Genomic DNA, 21,926 nt, shown 5'->3' with positions numbered 1-21,926 from the left:
TGATAATCTAATATTTATAGATTTTTAATAACAATAATACAGTGCTTTCTTATTCTGGTGTCAGATATTTCATGGCACTTAAGTAATATGAAAACTCACTCTTAGAGATGGTATCTGTATTTTATATTTTTCTAGAATTATGTTATTTATATTTTAAGATTACTTTTATAGGCAGGTAAATACACTGTGTGTGTGTGTGTGTGTGTATTAGTGTACATACAGCTTTTTAAAAAAGATTATTCATGCATACAAGAATTGAGGTACAGGTCAGAAAAGGGGAGGAGTGTATGTGTGTGAAAGGATTCATCAGAGACAGAATGGGAGTAGAACAGACTAATCAACTGAAGTATACTGCTGAGGGTGGCAGCGGGCGACACGGGAGATCTGCTGCGCCATGTGGGTCACCTTCCTGATCAGGGATCAAGCTTGTGCTACAGGCTATGGGTTGCTTTGTAGTGCTGCACTGTGACCCCTTGTGCCACCACAGGGGACTGGCTCACAACAGTTATATTTCAAGTCTGATTGTTTTAGTAGAATATGGAAATTATCCTAATTTAAAAATGATCTCAATTCTTTATTTAACATCTTCTATGGGCCAGTGATAATATGTAAACTTTAGGGCCTGCAAGAGGAGAGAGATGAGAAACAATTTGTAATCTGCATAAAACATATACTGTAGTATTTTGAATGTGGAAGCAAAAAAGTCTTCATTACTTTTATTTTCTAGTGCTGAGTAAAATAGCTGGCATGTTGAACATAGAAACATTTCTTGAGTAAATCAATGAAATGAGATAAATCTTAAAAGCTTTATTTTTAGTTATCTTTTGTGGAAAAAAGATAAGAATCCTTTCTACCTTATATTTCTTAATTTCACAGTAAGACCTTACTGTATTTTTTCATTTAAATATTTCAACTTAATCATACTCTTACTGTGTTAATAAAATGCTTTTAATAGTTTGGTACACACAGCTACTAAATACCTATAAATGCCTTTTGGATAATAAAGTTAATTGCTGTCATGTTAATAATTTATTAAATTTCTGTAGCTGAAAGAACAAGCTTCTGATTCTATTTTGGTACTGGAGGCAGCCCTTAAATTAAACAAAGATCTTTATGTCCACACGATGAGAACACTAGATTTACTGGCGATGGAGCCAGGCATGGTAAATGGAGAAACGGAGAGTTCTACTGCTGGACTGAAAATCAAAACTGAGGAGATGCAGTGCCAGGTATTTATTTCAGTATTTAATCATTGCATGGCAAAATTAAAAAAAATCTTCTGTGGGATAACTTTTACCATTTATTTCTGCCTTTCTCTCTCTCGCTCTTTTTTTTTTTTTTTGGTTTTTCATAATTTATTTTTGTTAAGGCAAAGTGGTTTACAACACTGTAGGTGATTTAGAAATAGAGGATCCCAATTCCTTAGGTGTATGTTACTGCACCCATACTGCTATCCATCATATCAAGACTAGCATATTCTAGTGTGTAAGACCTTTTATAGCAAGGGACTTGAATACAGTTAGTGTGCAGCAAAGAGAAGGGAAAGCCCCCGAAACTATCCATCCCCTCGTGGGTAGCCCAGCCAAACATGGTGGCCAAAAGCCTGCCACATGTCTAAGGTACCTCCTAGTGTGGGGACCTAGAGGAAAGCAGCAGAAACAACCAGACAAGTCTGGAAGGAAAAGAGCAAAATCAGTATCAGGATAAAGCTGTCGGGGTTCACCTTCTCACTGGTCTCTTACCCACATGTTTCAAATAATCCAAGACCAAGAAGCAGGTGCAACTTCTTCAAGTGTCTCTCTGCTCCATGTGCCTCCTCCAAATCTCCTTGGGCTCTTCATCCTACTTCCTTCCTTCTCCCAGTCTCCTTTCCAGCTGCTTCTCTCATCCTTGCTCAGCTCCACCCTTCCTTGGGTGGGGCAGGAAACCTTCCCTTTCCCTGGGACCACCCTGTTATACCACCACCACTAAGGCACCTGCAGTTCTCTACCATAGTCCATCATGCCCTCTTGCCTGCTTTTGTGTCTTTGATCTTTTGACTTAAGATGCCATTAAAACTTTCTTGGATTGCATTTAATTTGTAAATTTTGTAAGATTGTGTTTGAAATTTTCTAAAAAGTTTGGAAGGGAAAATTCATTTGACCTGTTGTCCCTGAAATAATTTCCCAGTTGTATTTAGGAGTCAGGTTTTAAATACTGAGCCCTGAATATACGACTGATTAAGAATCCAATCAGATTTTTTAAAAAACAACAACAATTTTCAAAGCTAGACTTTGAAAATTGTATGTTTTTAGAGAAAATGGCTTTTCAAGTATTTTGTTTACTTTAGTTACTCTGGGCCCTAGTTTCCTTTGGCATTTATAATTTTCTGTATTCATGCCTTTCCCCCATATTTTGTTACAAACTCATCTAGGTCTCTTTTATATTTTTTGCTTCTTATTCACATTCTAGCACAGAACCTTGAATATACCAAACATTTTTAAATGTTGACTGATTGAAGTGCACTGGCTGCTGAGGTAGTCCTTTTGTATTGTGCGAGGTGGCACTACTCTTCAGTCCCTGTTTGTCATTGAAAGGGGCAGAATAGCTGCGATAGAGTATTGGGAGGTACCTTTTCAGATTGAGTGATCCAGAGGAAGGTAGTAACTTTTTTCAAGACCTGATGTGATAGATACTATAGTAGGAGTAGGAAGAATGAGGTAACCTCATTATGTGGTTGATGAAACATGATTATAGGAGAGGAGCTTTTTGTTATTATAGTATCTTAAAATCTTGATAAGTCTGTTTAAATGTTATTGGTAATACTGCTGATTTTCACAGTATGGTGGGTGATATAACCTGAAAAACAAAACAAAACTTAGAACTTGAACATGTGCTAGGTAAAATAATCTTTTAATTACATAGCTATCATTTATCATTCCTATTTTTTTGAACAACATTAAGTTACATTAATTTCTTGTCTCATTAGTGTTTAAAGAGTGTTCTTTATGTTATTAAAGTTTAGCTGACTCAGAAATGTAAGCTTTTTTCCAGTAAAGTCTGTAGTGTTAATATCCTTTAGGACAGTTTCATTATCAGATTTCTTTATGCTTTCCCCTGTTGATATTTTTTTAAAGATTCATTTATTTTCTTTATGCATGTAGGCCAGAGGAGTGCGAGAGGATCACCAGAGATAGTAGGGAGCACAACAGGCAGGTTGACTGAATAGAATACATTGCTGAGGAGTGCAGCAGGTGAGACAGGAGAGGTCTGCTGTGGCTTGTGGGTCACCTTCCTGGTAGGGGATTGAACTGGTGCTGTAGTGGCTGCAGATAGCTTCATTGTGCTAAGTCTTAACCCCTTATGCCACCAGGGAGGCCCAACCTATTGATTTCTTAGCTACACAATTTAAACATTCTAATGGATATTCAGTTAGTTTAGCAATACTTGAAAATACTGTTTAGAAATCTTGCACTGTGTCTTTTCCTGTGAAATTTAGTATGTGTTCTGAATGGGGAATTGAGGTGACTGGTGTGACTGAAGTAAAGAAGGATAGAAAGGTTTGGAGAGAATAGTCAGTTCAGATTCTGAGAATACTTACAGGCTGAGGTCTTTGAACTTTTTCTATGGGGAAATAATTTGAAGACCTTCTAAGGCTGATCTGTCAGTCAGTGTAGGGTAAACTTGAAACAAGATATTAGGAGCCTAGGGATAATCCTGATCTCTGCTAATACTTGGTTATATGTTTTTAAGCAGTTATATCACTTTTGTGTCCTTTAGTGAGTTGAACTAAAAATCTGAGCCTTTGCTTCTGTCATATAAGCAATCTAAAATTTACAAAAGTTCTTAGAAAAACCAAAATTCTGTTAGAGACACTGAAGTATATCATTTTAAAACTTGTCAATATTTGACTCTGCTTGTTATAGTGGAGATTTATTAGTCCTGTTATAGTAGACATTTACCCTCCCCCCGCAACTCCCAGTATGGAGGCACTCCCTGTGCTCCCCTCTTCTGTGTTGAAGAATTCTCAACCTGTTGTCACTTGTGGGAGGCAGTTTTTTCCCTATGATAGAACTGAAAACTCCCAGTAGCAGCTTCATCCTCTGCAGGTTTGCAGACACATACATTTCCTTTGGTTGTGAGTCAGGGGTGAGTACATCAGTGAAATGGGGATGTAGTTTGTGATGACAAGCGCAGCATCCGTCACAGTAAGGTCTAATTTCCGATCCCATCACCAGCAAGACCGTAGCTTGCTGCTTTCAATGTCTGGTGCTGGTGGCTGCAGATGATCTGTGCTTTAGAGTCGCGTCGCCTTTGGCTACAGTGGCAGCCTCATCAGACCAGTCTGGGCTCTCTTCCTGCCTGCTGCCCTCACCCAGTTGGTTTTCCAAGCCTGCTTCTTTGGTCTTCCTCAGAAGTCTGTGGGCCACCTGAAACCTTACCATAAATCCACTTACTACTTACTTCAGTCAGAGTTTGTTTATGAGTAATAACCCTGCTTGTTTCACTGCATTAAACTTTTTTTTTTCTCTGTATGGACCTGTATTTTACTGAAATGGAGTTCTTTCTGCCAAGAATGAGAAATTTACTAATAACCAAATTGTCATTTGTTAACCATTTTAGGTGTGTTACGATTTGGGTGCAGCATACTTCCAGCAAGGCTCTACAAATTCAGCTGTTTATGAAAATGCCAGAGAAAAGTTTTTTAGAACCAAAGAACTAATTGCAGAGGTAAATATAGTAATAATAGATACATTAATGTTCAGTCCTTTAAACATCTACTTATTTTTGATGATTAAAAACATAATGTGTTCACTATAGTAAATTGAAGTTCAAAGAATACACCAGATAGTCCATCTCTCAAGGGTCATTTACAGTTCCTGTTGGCTATTTTCATTTGTTAAATTTTTTTTCTCCCATCACAACCTCACAGATGGCTTTTAGCTCAAAGTCTGTACAAAAACTTGCAACAGGCTAGATTTGGTCTGTGAGTAAGTTTGCAGATCCCTATTTTAAACTTGTAACTTTTCCATTTTTTATGGTTCCTCTAACCGTGAGTTTTCCATTAACATTTTCTTAAACTGTTAAAATGCTCTAAGAGGGTACTAGACTATTTTTTCTATGACACTGGTGGATAATGATGTATACCTCTTACTTTACAGATAGGTTCATTATCTCTTCATTGTACCATAGATGAAAAGCGGTTAGCTGGTTACTGCCAAGCATGTGATGTTCTTGTTCCTTCTTCTGATAGTCCATCTCAGCAATTGACTCCATATAGTCAAGTTCACATTTGTTTGAGATCTGGCAACTATCAGGTAAGATGTATAATGTGGGGTATAGGGGTGCCATTGAGAAGCCAGTCATGAATTCAAATTCAAATCCTGGTACCACTATTTACCAGTTGTGTAACTTGCACAGGTCACTTAAATGATCAGATTGACCTGTTAGTGATATTATTTATCCCGCGTGTTTAAGATTCTTATGAGAATCATGTTAGAAATTATAGGTTATAAACTATAAGGAAGCAATTACAGATGTTGTCTTATTAATGATAATTATCCTTTTTTGAAGGTGTAGGGTTTGACCATTGTCAATAAATTCTGTAAGATACTCTTAGCAGAACTTTAAATTTTTAAAATTATAGGTAAACAGCAATTATTAATTTTACGGAGTTAGAGTTTGATGTCTTGATTTAAAAGGGTGACCTTGTACCCAATCGTATGAGCCACTACAACTATTAAGATGGAAGAAGAAAGTGAGCAAGGCGGTTTTGGTAGGGTGGACTGTCATAGAACCCACTTAGTTATGAGCCTGGTCATCTCAATTTTATGCATGAAGAAAGCTTAACTCAGTCTTTGAGACTTTTATTCCCTCCTCTGGGTGCATATACTTAGTTTTGTAATGAAAATCACTGAGAATTAGAATCTATACTTTTAAAAATCTTTTTTGAAAACCTTCACTTAAAAAAGTGAAATGCTTTCTTATTTAAAACGTGGCTTTTTTTTTTAAGATTTATTTATTTATTCATACAGAACTGGGGTACAAGCTAGAGATGTGGAGGGTGAGAGGATTCAGCAGAGACAGAATGGGGAGCAGAACAGGCAGATCAATGAAGTACACTGCTGAGGGGAGCAGTGGGCGGGTAAGGAGAGGTCTGCCACGCCATGTGGAGCTCCTCCAGGGCAGGCAGGGATCGAACTCATGCAGAAGTGGCATAAGCTTCTTAGTGCAGTGCTTTAACCCGCTGCGCCACTAGGGAGGGCCCGAAATTCTTTCTTATTTAATTCAAAACAAATGACGATGCTATGGCACACTTTCAGTTTTGTGCCTCTAAATGGATTTTTAGTCGGTTCAGTATTCAATATACTAGAGTTTATTGTTAGCGTAAAATGAAGATGAAAATAGATGAAGAGAAGGGTATAGTATTTCTGTACCTCCCTCTGGCCCTTTTTTCAAATTCAGTTTTGCCATAAGGAGGGTAAGTTTTCTTGAGGGTGGATTGTGTATAAGATACAATACAATGAATGTATAGTCACTTTTAGTGAATTTACTAAAGGCTAGAGATCTTTCAGTTGCACATCTTGAAGATAAGCTTACGAAGGGTAGGAGTCCCTATGTAATCTGTAGATTCTTCAGGAAGCTCTGTAGAGTAGTAAAACCTGTGTAAACACAACCTTAGAAATATTGATGGGTGTATGTTACTGTAAATATGATAAAGTGCCCAGGTGTTAAATTGGAAAGTAGTATAATAGGTAGCCAGGGAGGGGAAAACAGTGATTTTGTTGCAACTCTGAATGGATGACTTCGGTAATATATACCCAGTGTACCTTAAATATCTTATTTAGCCGTTATTTGAATAGAATTACATGAACTCTGTATTGTTTTTATTGTGTGCTGATTAAGCAGTTGAGTAGCTATAATATGTGTCTTACTGTGTTCAAGAAGTGGCAGTCTTTCCCCTGCAGGCCAACATGCTCATGGTTTGCTGTGGTTGTGAAAATGTGCTTACTCTATAGTTTTAAACTTTTGTGATACACTTCAGTGTTAGCAGCTGACTAGCTGTTAAAGAAATCTGGCTGTTTCCAGAAATCTCCTCCCTCCTCTTTTATTGTTGATGAAGAACTAAGGAAATATTTGTGTGTAATATTGTGAGTTTTCTGCAATTCACTAAATAATATTTTTAAGACCATCTAAATTTGCTAAAATCAGTTCTTACATGTTTTTCTTGCTATTTTTTTTTAAAGATTTATTTATATATGCATACAGAGCTGGGGTACAGGCCAGAGGTGCCAGGGGCAGTGAGAGGATTCATCAGAGACAGAGTGGGGAGCAGAGCAGGCAGATTAACTAAAATACACTGCTGAGGAGAGCAGCAGGTGGGTCAGGAGAGGTCTGCCATACCGTGTGGTTCGACTCCTCCAGGCCAGGGATCCAACTCGTGCTGAAGTGGCTTTAGCTTTGTAGTGCTGTGCTTTAACCTGCTGCGCCACCAGGGAAGGCCCTCTTGCTAAATTATTTTAAAGTAATTGTTTTAGTATTTTTTTAATTTTGTTTTTTTAATCTCTTAAATTTATTTATATATATTTTACATCATTGTTCATTTTTGTACAGTATTTACTTTCTCCTATCAGGTGTAATTACCATAAAATTCCTACCACCAATTCATTCATGTACGATCACCATAGTCCCTGTGCTCTTCCCTGTTTTAATCCCTCCCTTGCAAAATGTCTCTGATTTATGGTTGCCTATTAATTTTATTTGTGTATTATTATTATTTTTTTCTTGATCTCTTATTTGGTTCCCCTATATTCCTTCTATAAGTGAAACCACCCGATATTTTTCTTTCTTTCACTGAGCATAATCCCTTTCAGCTCCATCCATGTTGCTTTGAATGGCATGAGTTTATCTTTTTTGATTATTGAGTACTATTCCATTGTGTATATGTACCACATCTGATTCAGTCATCCATTTTTGGGCATTTGGGCTGTTTCCTTATCTTACCTGCTACAAGTAGTGCTGTAATAAACATAGATGTGCAGGTATCCTTTTGAATTAATGTTTTTGTGTCCTTTGGGTAGGAGTGGAATTGCTGGGTCATATGGAAACTTACATTTTTAGTAGTTTCAGGAACTTTAAAAAAAAGTTTATTTTATAAAATTGCCTCATTAATAAATCTGTTCTTGTTTTTCCATGATCTTGAAAAAAGAGGAAAGGTCTTTTAGCATTTTCTTCCCAGTCTTTTTAAACTTTTTCCTTTTTATTGAAGTAACTTTGGTTTATTATTATTTTTAATCTAATTTTAAAATTTTAGAGGGCAGATTTTCCTAGTAAGAAGTTTTTATGATTTTTAAAAAATTTATTGTTTTTTTTGCCATGGTTTTTGAAATGGATGCAATTTTATGAATGTGTTTCAGGAGGTAATAAAAATTTTCATTGAAGATAACGTAACCTTCAGTTTACCTGTCCAGTTCCGGCAGTCAGTACTGAGAGAACTCTTTCATAAAGCTCAACAGGGGTAAGTAGATTTAAAAATTACCTTTTGATATTTATTAAAGGAACCGGTGTGTATTTCATGTTTATTAGAAACCTACCTCCAAATTACAAGTCTGTGGATATAGTTACTTTTGGTAATTCATTGGAAGTTAACATAACTAGAGGAGCCACTATATTGTTGCTTCAGGGAAAACTAATCATACTCCATTGCTGATTTGTTACTAAATTGTCTTTTGATAAATTCAAAACATTTTTGTTCTTTTTTTCCACCTTTGGAAGTTCACTAGTATAATGAATATCTTTGAATCTTACCTCTCAAGAATAAATGGCTCATTCTTGGGAAGATGTACTTTTATGATTAAAAAATTAGTGAATCTACTTTTGTATTCTGCAGAACTGAAGCGCTAGATGAAATCTGTTTTAAAGTCTGTGCTTGTAACACAGTCCGTGACATATTGGAAGGTAGAACAATTAGTGTTCAGTTTAACCAGCTATTTCTTAAACCTAATAAAGAGAAAATAGACTTTCTTCTTGAGGTAAGACTTTTTTTCCTTCTTTTGATTATAATTTTGCTTTAAACTTAGTTGTCCAATGCACAGCCTTCTTGTCTGTTACTTTGACTTGCTGAGAATTGTTACTACTGACTGACTGTGCGACCACTGTCGCCTCTGCTGGAGTTGTCTGGTCAGTCTCTTTGTTCCCTCTGTGGATTCTCCTTAATTCTTCATTGACTTATCTTCATTCTCTCGAGTGTTTTTGTTTACAAAGTTTGTCCTTGGCTCATTCATCTTCTTAAATCTATTTTTATTCTCATCCAAAGCTTTGTTGTTTACCTGTGCATTAAAAGCTCCCAAACCTTAACCTCTCTCCAGTGAGCTTCAGAATCTGTTTGTGCTGATTCTCTAGTTTTTTTTTAAAGAAAACAATCAATGTAGTAGACATTGAGAGAGGCATGTAAAGCACAGTTAGTACTACTTAGTTACCAAAAAAGCAACATTGCTAATGCATTGGAAATTTTTATTTTCTTTATAAAGCTCTCTCTGCCTTTAAGAAAACCACTGTTCTGCCTTTCGTGATAGTCATTTACTTGCTTTTGTTTACAGTTGTATCACCTTTGTATGCACCCTTAAAAAGATTATTCTGTTTGTTTTGAACTTCACATAAACAAAATCATACAACATATATGCTTCATTTCTTTTTGTTTGTTTGTTTGTTTGTTTTAACTTACTATACTTTTTCCCCCGATTCTTTATTTGGTTCCCATGTATTCCTCCTATAAGGTAACTCATCTGATATTTTTTTGTTTCTTTTTGGTTTATTTCACTGAGCATAATCCCTTCCAGCTCCATCCAAGTTTCTATGAATGGCATGCGTTTGTCTTTTTGATTGCTGAATAGTATTCCATTGTAGATATAAACCACATCTTCTTGATCCAGTCATCTATTTTTGGGTATTTGGGTTGTTTCTTTATCTCACCTGCCTACAATAAGCATAAGCATGCAGGTGTCCTTTTGAATTAATGTTTTTGTGTCCTTTGGGTAGATTCCTAGGAGTGGAATTACTGGGTCATTTCAAAACTCCATTTTCAGTAATTCAAGGAACCTCCACACAGTGGTTGGACCATTTTACTGGTTTTAACTGTAGGTCATGATCTTTTAAAATTATATTTTGCTGGATTTGGATTGCTAGTATTTAATAATGTAAGATTGATACATACTTATTTTTTTCTTAACCTTGATTTTGTTGTGAAGGTCATGCTTGATTCATTAATTGGGGTTGTATCATTTTTCTTACCTGGAAAAGTTCTTTTAAAGTAGACTCATTGTTTTTTTCCCAGTGTTTGGTAAAATTTGCCAGTGAAGTATTACTCTGGAGATTTTTTTCAATGGAATATTTTTTGACATTGATTCAGTTTCATCAATGACTGAAGGGTTATTTTTGTTGGTTAGCTTTAAGAAGTTACTTCGAATTTAAAGAAGTTCTTTTAAGAATTTGCCCACATTATCTAAATGTAAATTTTGTTAATAAAGTAGTTTTAAATTAAGTAAATTTAAACAATAGTTTTAGATTGTCTTTTTAATTTTAGTAGCATCTTTAGAGATATATCCCCTATTTCATATTTGTAATTAAATTTAAAAATTGAGGTGAATTATATGTATACGTAATTTTGCCAGATTAATACATATTCCTTAAATTGTTCTTTGATACATGTAGTACATTTCTCTATGTAAACAAATATTATGAAAGAGCAGTTATTTATCATAATAAGGTATGTACAGTAATATGATAGAAATTTATATATTGGAGCAAAATGAATACAATATAAGGATATTATACTCTAAGATATTTAGAGATAATATATACTGATAGGGTAACCTAGTCTTCCTTGAAAATAGTACTTTTAAAATACTGTTTTTGAGTATGGTTCTTTAAAATTGCTATTACTTTTTAAAAATAGCTTTATTGAGTAAAAGTTATTATGAACAACTCTCCTATTTAAAAGATACATTTCAGTGTTTTTTTTTTTTTTTTTAAAGATTTATTTATTCATACAGAACTGGGGTACAGGCCAGAGATGCGGAGGGTGAGAGGATTCACCAGAGACAGAGTGGGAAGCAGAACAGGCAGATAGACGAAGTACACTGCTGAGGGGAGCAGTGGGCGGGTCAGGAGAGGTCTGCCACACCATGTGGTCACCTCCGGTGCAGGCGGGGATCGAACTCATGCGAAAGTGGCTTAAGCTTCTTAGTTCAGTGCTTTAACCCACTGCGCCAGCAGGGAGGGCCCATTTCAGTGTTTTTTAGTAAGATCAGAGTTGTGTAGCCATTACTTCAACTAACTTTAGAACAATTTTATTCTCCCTATCTCCCCTCTCTGAAGCTCTTCTCTGTGAGTAGTCATTCCTCATTTTTTCCTCTGTTCCCTCAACTCCATGCAGTTACTGTCTACTTTCTGTCTCTAGATTGACTTAACCCATTTCACATTAATGGAAATATATGTGATCCTTTGAAACTGACTTCTTTCACTTAGTAGGGAACACACTGTGGTAGCTTATCAGTACTTAATCCTTTCTATGGCTGAATAATATTTCACACATGGTATGCTATGCAGTGTATATGTTGTGTGTCTATTCATCAACTGATGGGTGTTAGAATTAAAAAAAATTTTTTTCTTATGTCCAATACTCCAGTAATTCTGCCATCATATCACTGGTCGTCTATCATGATATTCCCTTGTGTTCATTCCTCCTCTGTTTTGTATTTCCATCTACCCCATCCTTTCCTGTATGTCTCATTTCTGTGGTCACCTTGATAGTTCTGACTCTTTCTTGACCTTTTATTTGGTTTCTTTATATTTCAGATATAAATGAGATCCTTCTAACTGATTTTGGCTAGCTGGCTGTTAGAGTTGTTTCCACATTTTAGCTATTATGAATAATACTAATGCGAACATTTAAAATTTTTATCTGCTGTTAACATATTAGAGAAAATCTGACAATTTCTTAAGGGATTTAATACTAATTGTTTTATGTTTGCTTCTGATAAATAAGTGGAGAGAAATTTAATGAATAAAGTCAGAATGTGAAAATATTATTTGTAAAGAGTTAATGTTTCCATTGGTCTATATATCTTAACTTGATCATTTTTAGCTATCTAAGGTGAATCTTTTTGGCAGATACTGATTCTTACAATTTGTCACTGCATATAGTTTGTCAGCATACTATTGAAATTCCAGAAGAACTCTTAAGTTATGCTAGATTATTCTTTTTTAAATAAAAATGTCCAGTTATTGAAATGTTTATATTCCACTCCCTGCCATTAATGTTTTCTTTTCTTTGGTCTCATCATTTAAATAGCTTAACTAAATCTGTGATTGATATATGGCTGATAAAGGAGAATTCAGTTGTTTTTAAATATGAAGTTTTCAAACTGAAATATACATTTTTCAAAGTACTTATTCAGATGAAAATTACTCAAATTCCTAGGTATGTTCAAGATCAATTAACTTAGAAAAAACTTCAGATTCTCTGAAAGGAAATGTGGCTGCTTTTCTACAGTAAGTCCCTTTTCTTTTTTACCCCCTTTCATCCTGTGAGGAAAATATATTTTACCTTATATTTATCCTGTTTCTATACCATGTAATTAGGGAGTAATTGGTATTTGAGAACCAGTTATTGTTAAATGTAGATTTGTATAGCCACAAAAAAATTTAGGATTATCTCTGTTACTTTATGTAGATTGTAGCATTGATATCACAATTTAAACTAAAAACCAAAGAGAAATTTAACATCTACTTCAAATTATTAAGTAATTTATGAAATTGTGGCTTTTAAAATTGTTTTTAATACAAATGTTTATTTTTCCTGAATTAAATCTTGTACTTTTTTGTCTTACATTTTTCTTACTAATTTAGGAATGTGTGTCTAGCATTGGAAGACCTGCAATATGTTTTCATGATTTCATCACATGAGCTTTTCATTACATTGCTGAAAGATGAAGAAAGAAAACTACTTGTTGATGAGATGAGGAAGAGATCCCCTAGAGTAAATCTGTGCATTAAACCTGTAACTTCATTTTATGATATCCCAGGTTAGCTATCTGGTATGCCAGCTGAAATGTTGGCATATTTTGACCCCTGTTATTATCTGCTCTTCCCTATATTTGAGGATCCCCTCTTCTTTGTTTTAGTTTATACTCTGCTGAATGTATGATTGATTGAAGTTTTAACGTCCTAGGATAAATACAAAATTTTAGTTGTGGAAATAGGCCAAGGTAACTATTGTTAATCTGATCTTAGAGGTCTTTTTTATGTTTTTAAAGAGAAAGTGGTAGATGAATATAAGGATGCTGAGATATATATATACATATATATACATATACATATATGTATACATATATACACACATATACACACACATATATACAGACACACACATAAAGGATGCTAAGATAAAAATATGTGTGTGTGTATATAAAAACATATATATATGTATTTACACACACACACATATATAGGCTTTTGCACATTCCAGCCTATGTCACTGTGATCTGTTTGCTGACTAAACATTCACCTTTGATAGTATTGCTATTTTTGCCTTATTTATGCAGTGATTTTCTTTCATTTTTAAATTTTATTCTATATGTTGAAAATACATTGCTGCTCACTAATGAGAACTATAACCTTCAAAACAATATAGGCGAGACAGGATTCAACTAGTTAACAAAAGCAAAATTAACTGTTTGGTACCTCACTACATTTAATCTGTTTTTCTAGTTGTAAAAGTAAAAAATAATGTTAATTAGTAATGCTGGATGTGCATTATTGAAGACTGACAGCAGAATTGTAATTTAAGACTTTAATGATCATTTCTTGGTTTTCTGGGAAAACTGTGTCCTGCTCTTTCTCCCTTCAAAAACAAAAAAACATATTCTTAATATTTATTACTCAGAATTTTTTTTAATGCATGCTTTGTTAGCATGTTAATATTCAGAAATAGGAAACTGTCTCCATAACTTTTCCTGTATATTCCACCTAGTTCTTTCCATGAACCAGTTTTTTCCTTTGTTTATATTTTCATCATCTTTATTAAACGCAGACATAATACACAGATGCTATTAGGTTTTCTGTGTGAGCATTGTTAGTTTTGTAACTTATATGCTGTTCATTGAATCGTTTCTCAAGATGAGAACTGTTTTTTTTTTTTTTTTAAGATTTTTATTTATTTATTTGTACAGAACTGGGGTACAGGCCAGAGATGCGGAGGGTGAAAGGATTCACCAGAGACAGAGCAGGGAGCAGAACAGGCAGATAGACGAAGCACACTGCTGAGGGGAGCAGCGGGCGGGTCAGGAGAGGTCTGCCACGCCGTGTGGTCACCTCCGGGGCAGGCGGGGATCGAACTCATGCGGAAGTGGCCCAAGTCTCTCTGTGCTGTGCCTCAACCTGCTGCGCCACCAGGGAGGGCCCGAGAACTGTTTTTAACTTAAAATGCTTACAAACATGCGGTTTCTTGCTTTATAATCATCTCATATTTATAGGCCGTTATATATATCTTTGAATGAAGGAATTACTGAACCAGAAACTCTTCCTTTTTTTAGCCTCAGCAAGTGTCAACATTGGCCAGTTGGAACATCAGTTGATATTGTCAGTGGATCCCTGGAGAATTCGACAGATTTTAATTGAATTACATGGCATGACTTCAGAGCGCCAATTCTGGACAGTATCTAATAAGGTAAGAAATCCTCTGTCAAGAACAGCTAAGCATATTGCCTTTTTCCCCTGATATAACTTAATCAAAGAGCTATTTAATTACCTTTTTTGAAAATAAGTATCCTTTTTATTTGTCAACAAATTTAGGACTTCTATTTGTACTTCTGAACATCTGTTGAAAGAGAAAATACAATAAAAACTTACAGCAGTAGCATCTAAAAATAAGTTTATGGTCCATTTATTGTCATAACAGCTACATACATTTTAAATATAACTGTAAATGTATGTTATTTATGTCATTGGTAGCTAAGACTTGCTATGTGGGGTTTTTAAGCTAATCTTTATTTGATGCATCATTGGTTTATAACACTATGATTTAGTGGTATAGAGTCACACCTTTTCAGATGTATATTACCATACCACCATTATGTGCTTATTTTTTTTAACTATTTTTTAAAAAGATGTATTTATGTATACAAGACCTGGGGTATAGGTCAGTGGTTCTGGGGGACTTAGGTGAGGGGGAGGGTGAGAGGATTCACCAGAGACAAGAGTGGGGAACAGAACAGGTAAGATTGACTGAAATACGCTGCTGAGGGGAACAGTGGGCGAGATAGGAGACGTCTGCTGTGCCATGAGGGTCAGCTCCCCGGCCTGGGATCGAACTCATCCTATAGTGGCTGCAAACAGCTTCATAATGCTGTGCTTTAACCCCTTGTGCCACCAGGGAGGGCCTTTTAATGATTTTTTAAATGTGATTGAAGATTACTGTAAGATTTTTACTCAGATTTGTCTTTACCTGTGTTTGTATTTACGCATTTCTGTTTCTTCTAGTGGGAAGTACCCTCTGTTTATAGTGGTGTTATTCTTGGAATTAAAGATAACTTAACAAGAGATTTGGTTTATATTCTCATGGCCAAAGGCTTACACTGTAGTACTGTTAAGGTGAGTGAAAGTATACATAAGTTATCAGTTAGGGACACGCTTCATTAATTTTAGAATGAAAGCCAAGAATTGGAGTCTTATGTTTTCCTGAGCTTAAAATCATATTCTTAGCCCTAGAAAGATAATCGAAAAAGTGTTTTGGTTCTTTTTCCTTTTGCTTGATAATTATATTTAAATGGTTATGGGCATACGGATACTGCTCTGTTTTTAAAAATTTGAGGAAACATCACATTTTTTTTTTTATCCTTTAGAGTTTAGTTATTGAAGGTTATATTTCACGATATGGAAGCAAACAAATTCCTTAAAATTAATTATGCAATTTGTTTTATGTCAGGTGTTCATAATATAATCTCTTTAGGAAGTTGAGATATAAGTGAAATGTTATATAAGGTTATGATTGCACAATAAATAATACAATAAATTCTATAGGACAATTAAAGATAACTTTTGGAAGGCAGGAATCCTGAACTGAAATTGATTTTAATTATGTATTTTTAACCTAATATGTCTAAATTGTCATTTCAACATGTAATCAATATAAAAAATCCAGAATTGTGCTCTTTTAATGTGTATGCTACATTTTCACAATCCATTAAATGTTTTACAGTAGAGCATCTCCAGTTTGGGCAGATTGCTTTCACATGCTCAGTGGTCACGTGCGGCTACCATATTGGACAGAACAGCTCTAGCCAGTTGTGGATCATTGGGAAGTTTATAATGGGGAGCATATGTAGTCAGCAGCTTTTTTCTTCTACTCTTACAATAACTAAGACTTACAGGGCAGACAGACTTATGCAGTTTTCATATACATTTAGTCTTTCATATAGTCTTCACAAAAAAATTTTATGGGAGATGTTATCTCAGCTTTATAGTGAAAAATCAGAGACTCAAAGATAATAAATTGCCAAAGTTGCATTAACGACCACATTGAGTCACATTAAGTAGTCACATTAAGTTTGTAAGTGTCACAAGTGTCTGAAAGTGTACACATATTAGAGAGATACTTATGAGACAAAACATAGACTTTGATACTGATGTGATGTGGAAGGTGAAGGGAGAAAAGAATGAGGTAGAATCAGATTATGCTCAGGTTTCTGGTTTGGGTGTCAGTAAGCAGGTAGGAATGCCAGGAAGTGAATGTGCAGGGAAACATTTTTGAAGGATACATTTTGAGTTCATGTTTACAATATTTTAAATGAACCTGTGATGGGAGACATGAGCCTGAAGCTTGGGAATAATCTAGGTTGGAGATACAGTTTTAGGAACACCAAAGATCACTCAAGGGGAATATACAGAGCCTGGAGATGCAACACTGGGTCTTTGTAAGAGTGGTGTGAGGGGTATGAGACTCAGAAGATGTAAATTTGTAACAGCCAAGAGACTAGGGAATGTCAAGAAAAGGAGGGGACAGAACTTGAATGCAGCATCTACCAAAAGCTATTCAGTAGATTGGACCATTAGATGATCTCTGTTATGTGAAAGCAATTTCTTCATGATGGGAATAGAAGCAGGTTTATGGGAGTGAAGGAGGCACATGGGAGTAAAGGAGGTACATGGAGAGAGAGACAACAAACACAAAGACTACCCTTTGGAAAAACTAGAAGAAGCTGTGTACAGAAGGGCTTGGATCATAACTGGCTTGATTTGATTTATTTGTCATTTATATAGGTTAATAGATATGTGCAAAGATTTAAGAATGTGAAACTTCTGTTAAAATCTGGAAGATCTAATTCAGAATGTCTTAGGTGAAGAAGAGTGTACTTGTCAGAATTTTGAACCTGTGTGTAATAAATGTATTATATATAGTTTATGTAAACACTAAATTTTTTAATTTACTAAAACTTGTTTAGAAATATAGCATCTTATATCACTTATTGGATGCTTTTTTCATTAGAAATTATTGAATTTTGTAATCAATTAAGAATACAGATGATAAAAAGATAGCTTTACTTATTTAGAAACCAATGTTAACCATTTAAATTAATATTTCTCCTTGCCTGAATTGTTTCATTGTCCCAATTTCTAGAACAGGGCCTGATATATATTAAGTTCTCCAAAAAAAACCTAACTAAAACACACACACACACATATAAACCATATATAATTGGTTCCATATATAAAAATTAGTAATGTACGAGCAAATACATGGCTTAATGATTCACCAGTTTTAACTATAAAATAACTAGTCCATGCCTTCTTTGCTCTGCATTCATTATGACCCTGATTTCTTCACCCGTGGAGGAAGGTGAACCAGGCTTCTTCTTTTTTCTTTTGCTAGGACTTTTCCCATGCTAAGCAGCTATTTGCTGCTTGTTTGGAGCTGGTAACAGAGTTCTCACCAAAACTTCGTCAGGTCATGCTGAATGAGATGTTGCTTTTGGATATCCATACACATGAAGCTGGTTTGGGGCAGTCAGGAGAGAGACCGCCTTCTGATCTTATCAGTAGGGTACGAGGATACCTAGAAATGAGGCTTCCTGGTAAGACTTAAAATCCAAGTATCATAAATTCAGTACTCAGATAATGGTGGGGGGAAAATGCTAAACATTGGACTCTTTTTTCTCTCTTAAGACAATTCAGTTGTGATGTTCACTTGAATTCATTAGTAAATATAAGCAGCTTTCACTCCTATGATTGTCTTTAAGAATGTACTACAAACAGAGTGATTTAAAACAACGGATGTACTCTTATTAAAGTCTGCAGGTGAGATGTGTGAAGTCCAGGTTGCCACCTGACACTTAAGACTCCATCAGAAGGCCCTAAGGAAAATCCTTTCTTATTTTGATTAGTTTTTGATGCCTGCCAGCAATCTCTGGCATTCCTTAGCTTGTAGTTGCATCATGCCTGCCTCTACCTCTCCATGGCATTGGTCATCCATGTGGACACACACTTTTTTTTTTTCAAACTGAGCTATTTGGCTATTGACACACACATTTTTATGTACGCATCTGCATCTTGTAAGGGGACCAGTCATTGATTGGCTTGCAGTCAGCCTTAATTCAGTATGACCTCATCTAAAGACTTCCACAAAGATCCTGTTTCCAAGTTAGGTCACATTCTGAGGTTTCAGGTACATAAATTTTGAGGGAATGCTGTTCAATGCCCTGTCGAAATCATAGTGCAGTTTAAAGATACTCTGTTAAAAGAATGTGATAATATCCTTGAAGGAACAGACTGAAGGTTTATTTCCTCATTATTGCAATACAGAGCTCCGAATGATTGCCAGTAGGTCAGGACTTCACTGGTGGTCACTTTAGAAATGGAACTTAAATGCTAGTTCTAACTATAGATATTTTATAATGAAAGGGGCTTATATAATTATCTGTTGTCTTTTGTCTTAAAGAAAATTATCAATTTTTAAAAAAATTTTACATGTTTCAGTAAGAGTTGATTAATAGTGGTGAACATGGCAGTCTATTAATTGGGAAACCTTGATCTTTTTTAAGGGAACTGTATTAGTAATTGTATCTGCCTTCTTAATTTGTTGAGCAAATACTTGCTTCTAATTTTTTAAAAAGATTTATTTATCTATGCATACAGAACTGGGGTCAGGCCAGAGGTGCAGGGGTGGTGAGAGGATTCACCAGAGACAGAGTGGGGAGCAGAGCAGGCCTACTCACAAAGTACACTGCTGAGGGGAGCAGCGGGCGGGGATTGAACTCACGCTGAAGTGGCTTTAGCTTCTTAGTGCTGTGCTTTAACCTGCTGCACTGCCTGGGAGGGCCCGCTTTGTCCTCATTTTAATTTTATAATGGTCATTCCAACTATTTTCTCCTTTGCTGTGTAGATATTCCTCTTCGTCAAATTATTGCTGAAGAGTGTGTTGCTTTTATGTTAAACTGGAGGGAAAATGAATACCTAACACTGCAAGTCCCTGCATTTTTACTTCAGAGTAATCCATATGTAAAGGTAATTCATTTGATCTAAATAAAAAGATTATTAGGATGAATTAGTGTACTTATTTCTCTAGATCTGTGTTACTGAGGGAACTTGTCCAATTTGTGTGATATAATTTAATTATGGACAAATGTTTGCTGGTTTGTAGTTAAATGTATAGTTTTTGGTAACTCAAGCATTTCCCCTCTCATATTTCCTCCTAATACCCTGCAGCTCATGAGACTATAAAAAAATTAATATTGACAGTATTTTGGGATAGCCCTAGACTAGGTCAGTTTTTTGTTTGAATAACATTAAGCTCTTAACTAGCTGGGTGTTTCCGGGTAACTGGTGGAGCCATCAGGGATATCCATCTGCCCACTTTCCATCTAGACACTGCCCTTCCTCCTAACTTGTTTATTTCTCTTAAGTTTCATGTGCCTGTCTTAGTAGTGCATTTGCTATTTTAATAGGACAGTAGTTATGCCCGTATGAAATATTATGATCAGTGAATTAATAGTTTATTTAGCCTCCTTTCTTAACTGTCTCCTCTGTAACTGAAAAATACTTCTGGGTGATGAAAACATGAGAGACTGGAGGTTTCCATAAAATTGTATTTTTTATGACTTAGTGTTATGTATACCCTGAATAAGTAGTGTTAATTTAACACTTCTGGTATATCTTTGGTCCTTTAAATTTCCTTATTACTTGGAGTACTTTTTGTTCTTAAACTATCCCCCATCTCATCTTTAGAGAGAGAGAGAGAGAGAAAGAGAGAGAGCGAGTGTGTGTGTATACACACTATATATTTAGTAGGTTACTTTAATGGTTATGGGAACTCTTGCAAAATGGTACCACTTTTGTACATTTGTCTTTGATTGGCTGGTCTTATTTCATATGTCTGTCTTTTTAAAAACTGAGCACCTTTTGTTTCAACCTTTGAAGATTTATTAATTTCTTCACCTCTTTTGTCTTTTTTACAGTTCATGATAATTTGTCTATTTGAATTACCTTTTTAGAATTTCAGACATTGGATTATATCTGTTTTCTAGTGAACTTTAAGATGTATTGATTTCATGCCCAGGCTACTTGACTGGTAGTGAATTCTGTGGTTCTGTGCACTGGAGCCAATGGGTGCATGTGTGAGAGCCTGTAACAGGGCAACGAGCAGGGAATATTGTACTGCAGGTTGTCTAAGCTTGGGCTGTTACTTCACTGCTTCCTGCATACCCCCGACCTGGCCCAAAGGAGGAGGGAGATATGATGGAGTAGTCACGGAGGCGGTTAGGCATTTGTGTGCGCCCTTTCCTCTTGCTCCCTTGTAGTGTAGTAGGAGAAGGAATGGGAAAAAGTCTAGTATAATAGATTATGTTTTAAAAATAATAATTTGAAGCAACTCCCCAGCTTTAAACTTAGTGTGGAATATATCTTTAGAACAAAGGCCTGGAAGAATAACAGCAGTCATTGTCTCTGGGTAGTGAAATAGTAGATGAGTTTAGTCAATTTTATTTTTTCTGTCATATGTTTTCTTATTTGTTTCAATTAAACATTTTACAAAAAGTGGAGAGAAAAAAAATCTTAAACATGTGGTTAAAATGTGACCTTTCAAATAATACACAGCTTTCAGTTTTCCCCTTGGGTTAGGAGAGGAGGCAATCTAGTATAACTGAAAGGGCAAAGAGTACAGGATTTATGGGCACTTGGATTATGACAGACCTAGCTAGGAGGAGGTTACAGTTATGATAGCATAGGATGAAGACCAAAGTTTTTTGTGAAGTGCCCTTTGTTTTTGCTTATAGGTCTATATAACATTATCAAAAATTTTCTCCTAGTTTTTTTTTTTCAAATTGAAGTAATGTAGCATTATCATATGTACATTTCAGGTGTTCATTATAATTCAGCATGTGTCTAGACTACATTTCAAGTTCACTACTAGACGTTCCGTTCTGTCCTTGACTATAGAACTGATTACTTTTATCTAACCCTCTTCCCTCTGGTAAACACTGACTTTGAAGAACAACATTTTTTTTTTTAAATTTTAAGTCAGTTATTTAATTTAAAAATACTGAATTTATCATCCATTTCTTAAATGTGCTTTTTGTCATATGTTCTAACATTGAAAGTTATGCATAGCTACGTCACTATATTCAGTGACCTACTCACAATTTTTTTTATAATAGTTTATTTTTACATCATTTTGTGCATTTTTCCATCTTCGTTGCAAACCCCATGGGTTTCCCATCACCAAGTCACCCGTGTGCCATCACCATTGTCCAGTGCATTTCCCTCCCCCCCATTGTTTTTGATCCCATTCCCCACTCCACCCCCATAAAATGTCTCTGGTATATAGCTTTCATTATTATTATTATTTTGCCCGGTCCGTTATACTCCTGCTATGAGTGAAACCATCTGGTATTTTT

General features: G+C 35.3%; 1 protein-coding gene across 2 annotated transcripts in view; it reads left to right on the top strand.

Annotated features, from left to right (window-relative positions):
• The window catches only part of INTS8 (integrator complex subunit 8), a 45,820-nt gene that overhangs the window by 5,370 nt on the left and 18,524 nt on the right, over positions 1-21,926 (top strand). For both annotated transcript variants that reach the window (XM_004679718.1, XM_012723044.1), the window contains exons 6-16: positions 1,047-1,229; positions 4,603-4,710; positions 5,142-5,297; positions 8,397-8,497; positions 8,870-9,011; positions 12,461-12,531; positions 12,889-13,064; positions 14,574-14,707; positions 15,520-15,630; positions 17,909-18,110; positions 19,418-19,539. In XM_004679718.1, coding sequence (XP_004679775.1) covers positions 1,047-1,229; positions 4,603-4,710; positions 5,142-5,297; positions 8,397-8,497; positions 8,870-9,011; positions 12,461-12,531; positions 12,889-13,064; positions 14,574-14,707; positions 15,520-15,630; positions 17,909-18,110; positions 19,418-19,539 — 1,506 coding nt within the window. The remainder of the gene's footprint in view (positions 1-1,046; positions 1,230-4,602; positions 4,711-5,141; positions 5,298-8,396; positions 8,498-8,869; positions 9,012-12,460; positions 12,532-12,888; positions 13,065-14,573; positions 14,708-15,519; positions 15,631-17,908; positions 18,111-19,417; positions 19,540-21,926) is intronic.

Source organism: Condylura cristata, unplaced genomic scaffold (assembly GCF_000260355.1).
Source record: "Condylura cristata isolate star-nosed mole 26May11 unplaced genomic scaffold, ConCri1.0 scaffold00009, whole genome shotgun sequence".
NCBI classification, from domain to species: domain Eukaryota; kingdom Metazoa; phylum Chordata; class Mammalia; order Eulipotyphla; family Talpidae; genus Condylura; species Condylura cristata.
This window is presented reverse-complemented; position numbering and strand designations above follow the sequence as displayed.